At 39.3% G+C, this 14,385-nt stretch overlaps 1 protein-coding gene across 2 annotated transcripts in view; it reads right to left on the reverse strand.

The window, feature by feature from the left end:
- The window catches only part of LOC135416312 (protein AHNAK2-like), a 74,111-nt gene that overhangs the window by 20,348 nt on the left and 39,378 nt on the right, over positions 1–14,385 (reverse strand). For both annotated transcript variants that reach the window (XM_064659349.1, XM_064659350.1), the window contains exons 2-6: positions 3,942–4,018; positions 3,103–3,192; positions 2,274–2,330; positions 1,536–1,677; positions 588–763 (exon numbers count right to left, since the gene is read on the reverse strand). In XM_064659349.1, the coding sequence (XP_064515419.1) occupies positions 588–763; positions 1,536–1,677; positions 2,274–2,330; positions 3,103–3,192; positions 3,942–4,018 (542 nt within the window). The remainder of the gene's footprint in view (positions 1–587; positions 764–1,535; positions 1,678–2,273; positions 2,331–3,102; positions 3,193–3,941; positions 4,019–14,385) is intronic.

The following is a 14,385-nucleotide window of genomic DNA, read 5'->3' on the forward strand; positions in this document are numbered from 1 at the left end:
AACACTGCACTAAACTGAGGTTTCTATATATATTTCTGTCTATTTATGTACATATATATTTAATAAATTATTACATATATATGTAATAATACCTCTATATTATTTATATAGAGGTATGTGAAGAAAAAATAATTTTTAAGGTGATGGAAACCTATGAACAGATCATGTCTATCAAGATATCAGTGATTAAACACATATTTTTAAGAAAAAAAAAATCTCATGGATGACCTTTGGAGAAAAATGTTTACTGATATTTTACATTTTTGAAAATATTGCATATAATTATTACAGAGATTACCTGAGTCTGTTCTATCAGTCGACAATAAAGAACAAAAAAAGACTGACTCACTAAAGAATACTTTTGTACCCTAACACAAAATTGTGTATTTATATAAAATCTGTGGTCTCACTCAGGACTTAAAAAGCTGTAAATACTGTGTGGGATTTTTTTTTTTTTGGTCATGAATAGTCATACTGATAAGTTTAAACACACACCTCAGTCTTAAGAAGACACAAGTGTGTTTTCTGATCTATTTCCACGTTGCTACACTATGTTATCCAAACTTTGTAAACTAATCAAAAGCTACCTGGCTTATTCTTTCCTTCTTGTATTGAGTTGTAGAATGTTCCAGCTCTTCTTTCACAGCAATTTTTCTTTTGAGGCTGAACTGGACTCTGTACGGCTCGGAATACTGGAGAATCTTGAGTGCATCTTCATATTTGATGTTATCAAAAAATATTGTAGCACTTAGAAGCTGATCACCTGCAAGTGGAATCATGCATCATTTTAATTACTTTGTGTATTCTTACAGGTTTTCAAATTCTGTTGAAACAATGTTCAAAAAAAAATAATTATCACATCCTTTTATTTAAAATATGAAATTATGTTCACATAATAGAATCATGGAATAGGTAAGGCTGGAAAGGACCTCTGGATATCATCTAGTCCAACTGCCCTGCGGAGTGAAGGGTCAGCCACAGGCAGTTGCTCAGGTCTGTGTGCAGTCAGGTTTTGAAGATTTCTAAGGATGGTGACGCCACTATCTCTCTGAAAAACCCGTTCCAATATCTGACCACCCTGACAGTAACAAAGTTTTTTCTTACATTTTCCAGTGTTTAGACTTTGGACTTTTGTTCTTGTTTAAACCATTATTTATTGCAGTTCTGTGGCATGCTATATTTTGCGAAAGAATCAAAGGAAGGTTCTTCGTGCATGTCATGAGTTGTGCCTTTTTTTTTTTATTTTAGTTGCGTATATACCACTTTCTATGTGTCTTTTTCACTGTTCCAGTGAAAATTTTTTTTATCACATACTAAAAAATCATATTTCATTATTGTTCAGGCAAGTGATCTTTCAATTTATTAATACAGACAGCTTAAGCACTCACATAGACATTAGTTGGTTTGCAATCTACTATTTTTGTTACCTAAAGAGATGACAGATCAGGCAGGTATCTATGTGCACACACAGCTATATATCTCATTATTTAAAGATATAGAATAAAATCAAAACAAAACAAAAAATCAGACTGTACCTTCTTTAAGACTAAATATTTTTGAAGCAGGAGATTCCTTAAGTACTTTTTTAATAAATATTCCTTCATCTCCTCCACCTTTCACACTAAAACCACTAGCACCAGCTTCCGCTTCTGTTTTCAGGGTTACTTCCATTGTCTCCTAGAGATTGAAAAAGGTGTGAATTTATCATTTTTATTCATTTGTATCAAAGAGTTCTACATTTCTCTACAATAAAAAGTTGAGTCTGACGAGGTATATTTTCAATAGCTCAGGAAAGGTTATCTAAAATGGAGATAACCCACTCACATTCAGTGTGGATTCAATTCTGTTCTAAATTAGAATTAAGCACGTGTTAGGGTTATGCTGGATCAAGGCCACAGGGAAAACATGTTATAATTTTAAAATGTGGAACACATGGAATCTTTTAGGGTTGAAAGATTTTCTGTTAAGATGGTTAACACTTGAATTAAAGTCAGTGGACCAAAAAAGACAGACTAAGAGTTAATGCTCTACTGTATTCAAACCAAAGAAGGATAAAGGAAGAATGCTAAAAAGAATTATGGAAGGACCCTGAATAGGACAAGTAGGTGCTTATGCCTGTGTCATAACTAGGCAATTTGTGAAGTTCCTGGTCAAACCAAGTCTAAAGTGATTCTTCACCCATTTGTCCTTCCTTCTGTCCATCCTTCATATCTGTGTGTAATAATAAACTTTATTTTGCAAGGCTCATGCCTACAAGTGCTTTTAGGACTGACCTGTGGATGACTCTGTTTTGATTTGTCTGTAGAATGTTTTTTGTTTTCTTCTTGAAGCTGAAAAATAATTTTCAACTATTTAGTGTTCAGAAGTCATGCTGTTGTCAGGTACAACAAAAGTCAGTTAAAAGTCCTGGTTTAGACTAAGAACTGAGGCTGACTTTAATGGCAACAGAGCAAAATTGAGATCTGTAAGTGCAATGTACAACATGAATGATTTAAATATGCTATTCCCAGTAGTAAATTAGATGCCAAGGCCTCCCTTCATTGTACCAAAATTCACATTATTTAATTCATTTGAATGCCAGAGATCAAATGTCTTAAGACATGGGGAGCTTTTCTGTGTCTTAATGTAGCACATTGCCCATGCTTTTATCTTTGTAAATGTGCATTTTTTTTTTTACTTATTCAACTTCAGTATGAATTTCAAACTGCTGCCTACTTATCTTAACATGGCTGTACTAATTAAATCCCTAACACTGAATAACCAAGAGGTACAGGTAATTTTGAAACACTTATTTGCTAGATTCAAGTCACTTATATATTCTAACAGGAAAAACACTGTGATTTCTTTACACGCTCTGTCCCGTGTCCTTTAAGGAATGAAGTCAAATTTTTTTTTTGCCAAGAAACAAGAACATGGCCAGCAAATCCAGTACGAAATAAAACCATCAATGAACACAGACCACATTTTGGTGCGGACAGGAAGACAATATGGCTGCAACAACATCCCATTATACCACATATGAGTCTCTGCAAGTTGCAGGAGTTAAAGCCTCTTGAATCAACTTGGTAAAGCCATGCCTGCATGAAAAACTCAGTGTCTTGCCTTTAAATATTCTTCTTCTGTGGGATACTCATAAACTGGAGAGGATCCCTGTGGCCTTGGACGAATGTCTTCTACTGCCACTTCATTAACCTGTGGAACAGAAATGAGTGGTGGTAAAGAAACATCAACAAATTAACAGTGACTCATTTTCTTAGGAGAGTTTCTCTAGTTACTCATAGTCTCATTCTGAGTGTAAATCTTTCATTAGTATGTTGGATGAAAAATAACCAATAACTCTTTTCTTAGGTCAAAATCAAATAAAATTCTCATGTTAAAGCACTCAAAAACACAAGGGACAAAGACCTGAGAGACAAAAACAGCAATACACTGATCCTGGTTTTCTTTATGTATTGTTTGCATCTACAGATGGAACAGACTGAAAATACTGACAGATCAATAAGTAATAATTGAAAAAGGCAAAAAAAATCCCTCCCCTGCTTTATTTGCATCCTGTGGCTTCAAGCTTTATTGCCCTGTATAACCAAGCAAACCATGGAAAAGTCCCAGCAGGAATTTCTGCTGACAAGCGCTTGGCATGCTTCCTTCTGGAGTCAGACAACAGAGAACCTAAACCATCTAAACCTTTAAAGAAAAATTACTGTAGTTAACAGCCATGTAATAGTTTCCTAAGTCTTGGTAGTGAACTTGTGCTGGTGAATCATGGCAAAGAGCAGAAGCCTTTTTACTGAAGCAACTTTCTCACTTTTGAGCTGGCAGGACAATCCCAAGCGGGGATTTTTAATGGGGAGGAAAATCACCAGCAAGATCCAGCTATAAACAAAATATTTAGGATCTCATTTTGCCAAACTCTCATCACAGAAAAACTTTAAAAGACTCACAGAATCTTCATCCTCTGCATCCGCATCGGCATCAGCATCTCCGGGGGGCTCAGCTGGTCTCAGCTGTCGTCCAGAACCTGAAAGCAGCACACAGGTTGTTGGTGTCTGCAGGATCCCCACAGGGCACAGAGCAGTCAGCTTGCAAGCTGAAAACCTCTGGAGCAGCATGCCAGGGGACATGCATGGGCCAGCGGTAGAAAGGTCTGCTTTCATTTAGATTCCCAGCATCACAGAAGGATTTGGGTTGGAAGGAATCATCAAGATCACCTGGTTCTGACCCCCTGCCGTGAGCGGGGACACCTTCCACTACACCAGGTTGTTCAAAGCCCCATCCAACCTGGTCTTGAACACTTCCAGGGATGGGGCATCCACAGCTTCTCTGGGCAACCTGTGCCGGTGTCTCACCACTTTCCTTATCTTAGATCTTGTCAGGTCAATCTTTCCAAAGATATCAGGAATATTCATATCCAGGTAAGGAATGAAACATGGGAAGGAAGGCTTTTGTGATGGAAAAAATCCCCAGATTGGAGAACGTGTACAATTGTAAGTTTGCCGTATTTTTGTGTTATTATTACCAAGGGGGGCTTGAGCCGTGTATTGGGCAGAATTTGAAGGGCTTTGGCAGCAGGGGGGCTGTGGGGTGGTCTCTGTAGGAGGAGGTCACAGACCACCCTGTGCCACATGCGGTGTTGGCAGTCAGCTCCACTTTGCTGAAGCGATTGGAGGAGTTTCCGTCACTTCTGTGAAAATGTGTGTAAGAAAGAGTGATAAACACCAAGAAAAAGAGACAACATAAATAGAGGAGGAGGGAGAAAGAGAAGACTACACCAGAGCATATTGAAACTCTTCCTTGCTTCTGACAAAGGTCTTAAAAGCTGGAGAGTAAACATCATGAAGCTTTCATAGTCATAAAGACTCTGCTTTCTTGGTTTTTAGAAGTACTGAGGGCAGAGAGAGATGAGATGAAGAAGCTGGGCTCTCTGAAAGTATGATTCTGTTGAAATGCTTTAAATTGGGCACCAAAGAATGAAAACAGCATGAATGAAAACATGGTTTTCAGAGAGCCAGTAGAGGACAGTGTGGCTGAGCTACACATTCCCTGATACACCAGCTAATCTAACATATGCACAAGTCCTTGTCCTGATAACTATGTCTTTCCTGTCTCAACGTTGTTTTTGCCAGGTCAGCAGGCTGTCTAGCTCCCTCATACCCAGTTCTGTAACTCTCAGGCACTCACATGGTGTGACTCTTGGGGATGGTCCTGTGCAGGCCTCAGAGTTGGACTCGATGATCCTTGTGGGTCTCTTCCAACTCAACATATCCTGTGATTCTGTTTGATTTATACATAGTTTTGGCTCTCCTGAACAGATCCTCTGGCTTAAAAATATGATCAAACACTAGAGAAGACAATTACAAGAAGAACTGTGCAACTCATTAATTGTCTCCTTTAAATGGAGAATCCTTGGGCTGTAACACAACATTTCTGGATGTGGTTATTACATGCTGTGTGTGCAGACAAACTGGCACAACTTAGGCATGTATGCCATGGCTCTGACTTACACATATGGTCAAGCTCTTGTAAAATTTTGGCTGTGATTTTACTAGCCATTCTTCACAGTTTTCTGATCTCCTACATTTACTTTTTCCTTGACTTTTTTTGAGGATGAACTTATTTATTACAGTTGTGGAATAGTCATGGCCTGTGATCAGTGATGGGCCACTTTGTTAAGGGGAGTAGAAATATTGTGCTTCCAGTGGGAATATCCCATAACTGTCTGTGGGTCAAGTCTCAGACTTGACAGAAGTTATCCTCATTAGCCATATGCACAGCATCTTAATCAGCTCTCCTTTCGTATCTTAGCTCCAGAGAACTAGAATTAACCCAGAACACAACAGGGCTGCTAGATCATGCCTCCTTTAGCCTTCACAGGACTAGTCCTGACACATACGATGGACAGTTCCAGAAAATGCTAGAAAATGGTCTTAATGCAGACTCTAATTCAGTTTAAAAACCTTCTTAAAATTTGGCTTTCTTTTTTTTTTCCTAAAGGTCTAGAATTTGCAATCTTCAGAAGCTCAAGAAAATTGGAAAATGAGCATAACCTTGTTAAAAAATTTAGATATGGATTTATGAACCTGATTTTAGGCATTTCTGCTTGAAAATTTTGGAATCCATTCAAGGAGCACTTCACCACATGAATTTTAATAAGCATCATATGAGGAGAAGAGCTGCAGGATTGAGGCTTGATTGTTTAATTTGCTTAGTGCTTCTAAAGATTCAGGTGCCAACAACGAATTTTATGGCTCTTACTAAAATTCCAAGAAATAGTAAGGACTTAGTCTTGTGGCATTGCCATATTTTTCACTTGGGATAATCCCACCCACAAGCCCTGCAGTCCAGTAGAATGACTTAACAGAAAATTGCTTGGATCGCTGGAGTGTTTGCTCTTCGGTGCAGCACTTCAATGCTAACAACAGCATTGATCCCTGGTGGCTGCCAATAATTTTGCTACTGGAAAAGAAACAGGAAAGACTTAGCTGTGAGGCTTCTTAGGCTGGTTCACTGCTGTTTCTCTAGTTTTACTCTGGTGTAACTTCAGTGACAGTTCTGTTGTCTGGAACTGGAGCAATGCCAGAACGGGGTGCTCTGATCTCAGGACGTGAATGGTCCTGTACAGTCTGTAATGTTGATTTTACACTATTCAGTGGGGCATGGCCTTTGAGACTGGGATTCTGCAGCTATCCTACAAGTTCTAGCTGAGTTGAAGCTTCTAAAATTAAGTCATTCTTAGAACGATTAGGTGACCAACACCTTTAAAATCTTCCTGCCATAAAATCCAAGAGAATTAGATCACTTTGTGCAGTGAGACCTGAACATTTATTTTCCACCATGATGCCATTTTAAACCAACAAATAACACTGCCAGTTCTTGTTCAGTGTCGATATAGAGAGATAGACCTCGCCAGGATGACGTCTCTTCTGGGACTGCACCAGGAGAGTAGTTTCACCAGCCATGGATCAAGAAAAGCAGTGGTGTATGAGGCACAAAGGGGCCTTCATGTGCTTAGCCAAGTATTGGCAGGAGATTGCTCTCCTTGTCCTTGTTGGAGGGGCTACAGATCAAGGTCTGCAAAAATGTCCCTGGAAAAATCCCCTCCTGTTAAGAGGAAAATCTGTCAGCATAAAAGCCCTCTTTCACCCACCTCATGATGGGTAGAATGGGACAGAGTACTCCTCTGAAAGCCTTTAATAAACCATTATCTCTCCTAAATGATGATAGTAGGGCCCTCTCCTACAAAATGGAACAACAGATTACTGTCCCCAGGATAACAGAGATGTGGTTGAGATTGCATGGAGGGACAGCAGCTACATGGATGACTTTCCCTCCCAAAGCTTCACACCAAGGCCTTTCCAGACACCCTGATTTCCCCAAACTCTGCCTAAACTGCCCATCTACAGTTGTTTAACCCATGCCATAAAAGACCTGTTGTGCCCTTGATTCCTACCGCAGACCAGAATTTGCTTCTGATTTTTCTCCTGATTCAGAATACTTTAGAAACAAATCTATAAAAGAGAGGAATTACAGTACCTTTTCAGCAAAGCCTTCTTTCTGAGTATAAAAGCCTGTGCCAATAAACTATGATTTATATGCATGTCATTCTCATGCCCCAAATAGTAGCAATGCCAACATTTTATAGATTTTAACTTTTTTATGATCCCTGGACAATCAATGCTTTGTTCAAAAGGTTTTCATAAACAAGATGGAATTTACATCAGTGACTACTTCTAATAACCACTGAACTGACTTCAGAACAAGGGCATTTTTTGAAAGTAAGCAGTAGGAGTTATATAGGCTGGATCGTTTTCATATCATATGACTGAAATTTGTATTTGCTGTTCGAAACGCAATTTTTAAAAAATATTTTATCTTTAGCCTAGCAACCCAGATGGACTGTTCTGGGTAAAACCACAAAGAAAAAATAAAAACAGGTTATTTTTTCGGTATTCACATTCAGAGAGTAACAGGCTCCAAAACCACATTTGAGACAATATAATAAATTTCAAGTAGGACAGTGTCATTGAATTCAAATCAACTGCACTTTAATGTATTGTATAAAGAGAAACCTAGCTTTAATTGGAACACTGGAATATAAAATCACTGTAATCTGTACACTTTAAAATAAAATAAAACAGCAAATGAGAATACCAGAGGTGTTAATAAAAGAAACAAAAATGTTCTTTGCTGATCATCCCAGTTTTGCTTACAAACTATATCCCTTTCTCTGCAATTCTTAGATTTGGGGTTCTGCTTTTTAAGATTTTATACCAAGGTTATGTTTGCATATGAATAGTGAATTGAAGTAACCTGCTCTTATCTTTAAGTATATTACTTTTCCTTGCATCAACTTCAACTTTACTTCAACAAACAGCTTCTCTTAACAGATAGAAATCTGATCCATGATAAATATCTGTCCACAGGTGAAAAGTTTTATGCTTTGCTCACTCATTTATTGTTACTTGAGCTCACAACCTGTGCCTTTTCTTTATCAGGATTTTGGTGTATGTTAGTTACCATTTCTCAGCTATGACAAGAAACTAAAAGTCCTGATTGTGCAGTACTGTGAAAATTAATAGCTGTGAGTCCATAGCACGAGAAGACTTGTGCCTTGGCATGTGGGCAAGGCTGGGACATCTTTAGATCAGGTCTTTTCTGACAGTGCAAAGTACTCCAGGCACCTAACCTGATTTGTATTATTAACAAGGAGAAGGAGGAGTGAGTAATTGCAAGACAAACAACAGCAGTAATAATTTAATGCCATTGTCACTGTTGGCACTGTGTTTGACCCACTGAAGAATTCGTACATGTAGGTCAGCAGTTTTCACGGGGCTCCCTCGTGTGCTTATGTCTTATTGTAAACAAAGACGTGCATGGCTGCTGTCATGGACAGTTTCAGCTGGCTCCTGTATCAGACCTCTCTTCCTGCAACCATCACTCCCTGTACCAGCAAGTCTGTCTGTCCCTCTGCCCTCAGGCACCCTGTCATGGGTCTGCTATTTCTCATGCATGAATGGCTAGTAACTGCTAATTGCTTCAGAATCTCTTCTCGTTTTAAAATTGCATCCCTTTCTCAAGAGGGGTGGTGTGCCTGATTTTTTTCCCCCACAGCTTGTTCTCCTTCTCTTGCAGGTATCGGAATTACTGGGATTCCTTTTCCTCCCTCAGAGCTCTCACAGTCGCCTGAGCAAGTGCTGCTGTGAAGTCCTGCAGCCCATTCTGATTCACTTCTTATATTTGAAATAAGGAATACTTAGAATAGTTAGAATATTTAAAATTGTGGGTCCCAGTTCAGGAAAGCACTTGATAACAGGAACACTATGCACATGCCTGGCATTCATCTTGGCCTCTCAAGAGCACTTTTTCAGATAGGTAAGTTCACCTGACTTTCAAGCAAGCAATGATGGAGGAAAATGATCCTGCAAGCATCAGTTGCAAAGATAAGAATCTGAAAGTGTCTGCAAATAAACCTTGTTACGCATGTACTGTGTTCCTAGAGGAAGCTGCCATGAGGTTTAAAGCACAGTTTATGGCACAGGCTTTTGCACAGTCTGTGTAGGCTTGACCATGAGCTCCAGCAGGCTCATGGCATTCCCAGTAAGCAGCTCCAACTGTGCTGGGGAAAACCGTCAGGAAAAAAAATCGAGACACCCATCTTCTACTGAGCTTTCCTAGTGCATTCCAGAGACCTGGATTCATTCCATTGTCCTGCAAGATCCCACGGACTGAGTTACAACAACTGCTGGGCAGGGCTCCGGGGCATGGCAGGACTGCAGCGGGAATGCCGCGGCTGTCACTCTATCTGGGCAGGATACATGGCAAGGGGGAGACGCGGGCGCAATGTCACGGAGGAGGCTGCCTCTCCCAGCCCTCCATCGCAGGAATGTCATGTTACTTCACTTGAACCACAGCCAGGGAGACAGCGGGGGCACCCAGTAGCTCCACCTAGAAGAACCAGCTTGTCAGCTCTGAAATGAACGACTGACACAGTGGAAAAAGCAACCGTTCTGCCTCAGAAAAGGTGATAAAGTGAGGATCAGCACCTCCCCTTTAGTGTTTCCCCTCTGCCCTGTGCTGGGAGTGGAACCCTCCCCACCAAGCCCTGAAATTTCTGTGGGATGAAGACAAAAGGCTAGTCTGTGGAATGAAGATAAAGATTTTGCTGCTGAAGGGGTTTAACAGGCCTTATTATCAGCGGGATGCTATCAGAACCAGCTGGGCCGGTGTTTAAGCTATACTCCTGCCTTTGTTTTGCATTGGTTTGGTAATGCCCCTTGGCTGCACTCTGTCCCTGGACTGCATACTTGTGCTGTGATGAATGTAGCTCAGCCTTCGGAGCTGAAAGCAGAGGCTTGTGGCACAGTTGTGCTGAAGGAGCAGCTACTCCCAAATAACCAACGTGTGAATAGTTTCCTTCCATTCAAGGCATGAACAAGATGTTTTGATTCAATGCCTTGGTATGTTAAGCTGCCCTTGTTGGCTGTTAGAGTACTTCATTAAAAGCCTTCAAATCATTTCATCTGAAAACCTTTTGAAAAAAGAATATATATGTAAGTTACAATCATGAGCCTCCTTGCCCAGCCAGAGGCTTGTCCATGAAGTTAGCGCCTGCTTTTATCAAAAGGAACAGTACTCTGCTCTGCCAAGTACATCCAAGTAGAGGAATGACTCGGGAATTAAGGTTCCTTACAGACCATACTGAACTCTGTAGGATTTTATAGAGCATTTTCTACAGGTTGACTAATATCAGGAAAGATGTGGAAGAGCACTGGCAACTAAGAACAGATATAAACACTACCATAAAAAGAGAAACTAACAGCCCCCAGATGAAAAGAAGAGTGAATGGCTTTCCTGTGAGTGTGTGTTTATTGATAAGCTCTGCCCACAGATTTGAAACTATTAAAAGCATTTCTGCTCGCACTTCACAATAGGAGCAAAACCTTCAGGAAGACTGATCAGAAAGGACCTCTTGATTCTTACACTGGTCCACCTTTCCTCTGATGGCAAAGATAAACTTAATAGAATACATAGGACAGTTCAGAGCATGAGAATAAATCACTCTGGTGAAGCTCTGCACAGACTTTCTCAGAATGAGTCACATTTAAACCTGAAAAGCACAAGGGAATTTTTTTTTCTTCAATTGTCAAATTGAAATTTCCCAGATCCCGGGTTAATGACTTTCATCTAGCTATCACCATTTATTGGTTACTTGGCTATATAGGAAGTGTAGTTTGGCCAGATCTACATAATTCTTCTGGTACAAGAATAAGATATTTACAAAAGTATTTCATTAGTCTGATATTTCACCTCTAACTAAAACAGAATAACGTTTCATAGAGTTTGAAAACAAGCTCTTAACCAAATTTTCTTGCAAGAACATGAATAGAGCGATGTCCAAAAGCAACAGCAAAAGCAGTCAGCAGTGGTTGATACCTGAATTTGTCTCTCCCAGTCTATCTACCCTCTTGCTAGATGAAAGCTATAAGTGGCAGAGTGAAAAGGACAGCTAGAGAAAATGTTCATGGCACCCAGCAAACAACCCGAGGTTCAGTGCTGTTTCTCCTGTGCCATGGTTTTGACTCAGAAGCTCAAGTTTTCTATCATCTCCACAGTTTGTCTGATTGCCTGGAGGGTAGGTGTAACATCCTACCCTGTGTCTCTGTGTTTGCTTGTCTTAGGCAGGAATTTTCCTCTCTCTCAGGTTTTACGTGACAGAATGGGTTTCCAATTTGTGTTTTACTTCCTGCATGAATTCCTACAGTGTTCCCTTGCATAATTATTGTGATAATGGAGTAAATTATCACATGGAGTGAATTATCACCCTCTCTGATAATTATCAATTCTGATTTTTCCAGGATTGCAGGGCTTCTATTCTCAAAAATTTGGTGTGAGAAGGGAATCACTTTTTAGCAATTTTTTTATGTATGCTCTAATTCCTGGACTGAACCAAAATTGCTTACCACCCTTTTGGACGGGGCAAAAGCAAGTTAGCAATTCATAGCCAAATAAAGAAATAAAGACTTGTCTAATCCACTGTAATCCTCAACAATTTTATCTCCTGGGACTCTCAACAGTTTATCTCTTGGGATATACTGGTTTTACTTTAATTGAGTCTCTATCACGCTGTAAATAGTTAGTTGCATGGATACCCAGCTAGAATTTCCTGGGGTGTCACTGTCCATCTGGATGGTCTGGGTTTTAAGAAGGGCTTCAGGGACATGTTGCAAATGAAGAGCTCTCACTTGCTTACCAGCTTCAGAAACCCTAGTGGGAACTACTCTGCAGCTATTTGGTTATCCAATATATTGATTAGGCACGCTACAGTTTTCTTCCCGCAGAAGGAAACTCCTTCACCTATACAACAAACTAGACTTGGAAAGCGAAGCACAGCTGCCTTCCTCTCAGAGTGAGGAGTTGACTCCCACTGTCCTTCCTGTTAGATAGCTGTGAATTCAGCTCTTACCATGACTTGCCTAGAAGCGGAGGCAGGTGGGTGCCTATTGCAGATAAGGCCCATAAAGCTCACACAAATTAACTTTTCCACATTCCTTCTCCTCGCTGATTCACCCCTCCAAGAATCCAGGCTTCTCCCAGAGCAGATTGCCTGTTCTACTGCCAAAGCACAGCCCTGCTCAGATTTATAAATGAATCAAATGAATACATTTATGGAAAACTATCGTTCTGCCTGTGTAGGCTTGATTGGCAGCCCTTGAGACTCAATTCCTCAGACAGTATTTCTTCAGAAGCAGTGGCTGTAACCCAAAGCTGTCTCTTAAGGTAGCCCAGTACTGACCAGGAGAGGTAGCAAGGGAAGCTGACCATTCTTTGTCCTCTCTCTGACACATTAAAAGAAGATGCTAATTTTCGGTGGTTTTGGTAGAAAGCACGTTTGTTCCCTAAGAATAGTCTCATGAGAAGAATAAGAATAGAGGATCTACGAACATTATGCAAAAAGCCCAAAGCGACTGATGCAGGCTTTATAGAAATGGCACTTACCACTCCAAATTAGAAACAGACATTTTAGCCCAAACTGCTGAAAAACGCTCTTCAAAACCACTGCTTAAAAAATATCCTCATCAGAATCAATGCCCAGTAAAAATTTTTGTATTTAGAGATAAATATAAACATATACATACATACATATATAGAGAGAAAGTACATATAATGATCCTTATGGTCTGAAGATCTAGGAAGACTTTTACTCCACTGATAAAATTCAGTGCACAATTAGGTGCCCAGATACAGTAATATTAATGATGTTACTTTGGCCATCTCTTTGGTATGCTGGGCATAGCCCCTCTCAAAACAGGAATGCAGTAAAAAAAAAAAGTGTAGTTTTTCCACAACCTTTTATGGGGGCTTTTATATAAATATCTGCCCTTGGAAACAGGTTTTCAGTTTGAGAGCAAATTCTCTCTGCAACTTGTTTGGATGTAAATCACCACAGGGAAAAAATATCTTTTAAGCTTTTAAATTCCTTAATGTATATGTAATACAAGAGATATGGGATAAAGGTGACAGAAAATTATTATGGGAAAATATTTTACATCAAAGATAAAGTTAACAGTTCCCTCGCTTTGTTAAGATAAAAATCTTTTCTGTCAATAAACAGTGGTGGTAGCAAAACAGCATTTGGCACAGCTCACTTTTTCTCAGTTTTGTGTAGTAGGATATTCTCTTCAGAATTTGAGAGAATTTCTGGACTGTGGGTTTACAGAAGGATAAAAGCTCATTTACAGATAAATTGAGTCAGAAAAATAAATAAATTAGTATAGCTCTGTCCACATCAATGTAATTCAAATCTGAATAAATGGATAATAAACTTGGTTTTCAGTCACAAAAAGGTCAGATTTCAAAAGAATTGAATAGGTCACCTACCAAATTCTTTTTAAAAATGTTGTCTCTTGATTTTGGTCCACTGGGTTGTACCTCTTTTTTGAACATCTTTCCCTAACATATGTATACCTTGCCTCAACATTTTCTAAACATGTCTTTTGATAACTGTCTTCTTCTCCAAATAAAATCTGTGAACTTAATCTTTACTTTTTGAAATTAAAAATAATTATGTAGGACTGAAAAGCACTGGAATTTTAAGTGCATATTAAGTTATAGAAGGAAAAATTGATGATGACGACAAACTGTCAGTGCATTATATTTTTGCAAAAAAAAAATTAATCTTTGCATGTGGTTGTTAAATAATTCAGTACTGATTTTCTATTTCTGTGCCTTCTAGCACCCAAAAATAACAAACCAGCATGCTTGCCTAATAGATTAGAGAAAAACACAGTTTAGTTAAAGAAATAGATTTCAGCTTCGTGTTTCACACAGAGTAGTATAAACAATAGGGAGAAACCATTTGTTCAAAGACTCATTACTGCAGTTCTGGAT

Source organism: Pseudopipra pipra, chromosome 6, assembly GCF_036250125.1.
Source record: "Pseudopipra pipra isolate bDixPip1 chromosome 6, bDixPip1.hap1, whole genome shotgun sequence".
Classification (NCBI taxonomy): domain Eukaryota; kingdom Metazoa; phylum Chordata; class Aves; order Passeriformes; family Pipridae; genus Pseudopipra; species Pseudopipra pipra.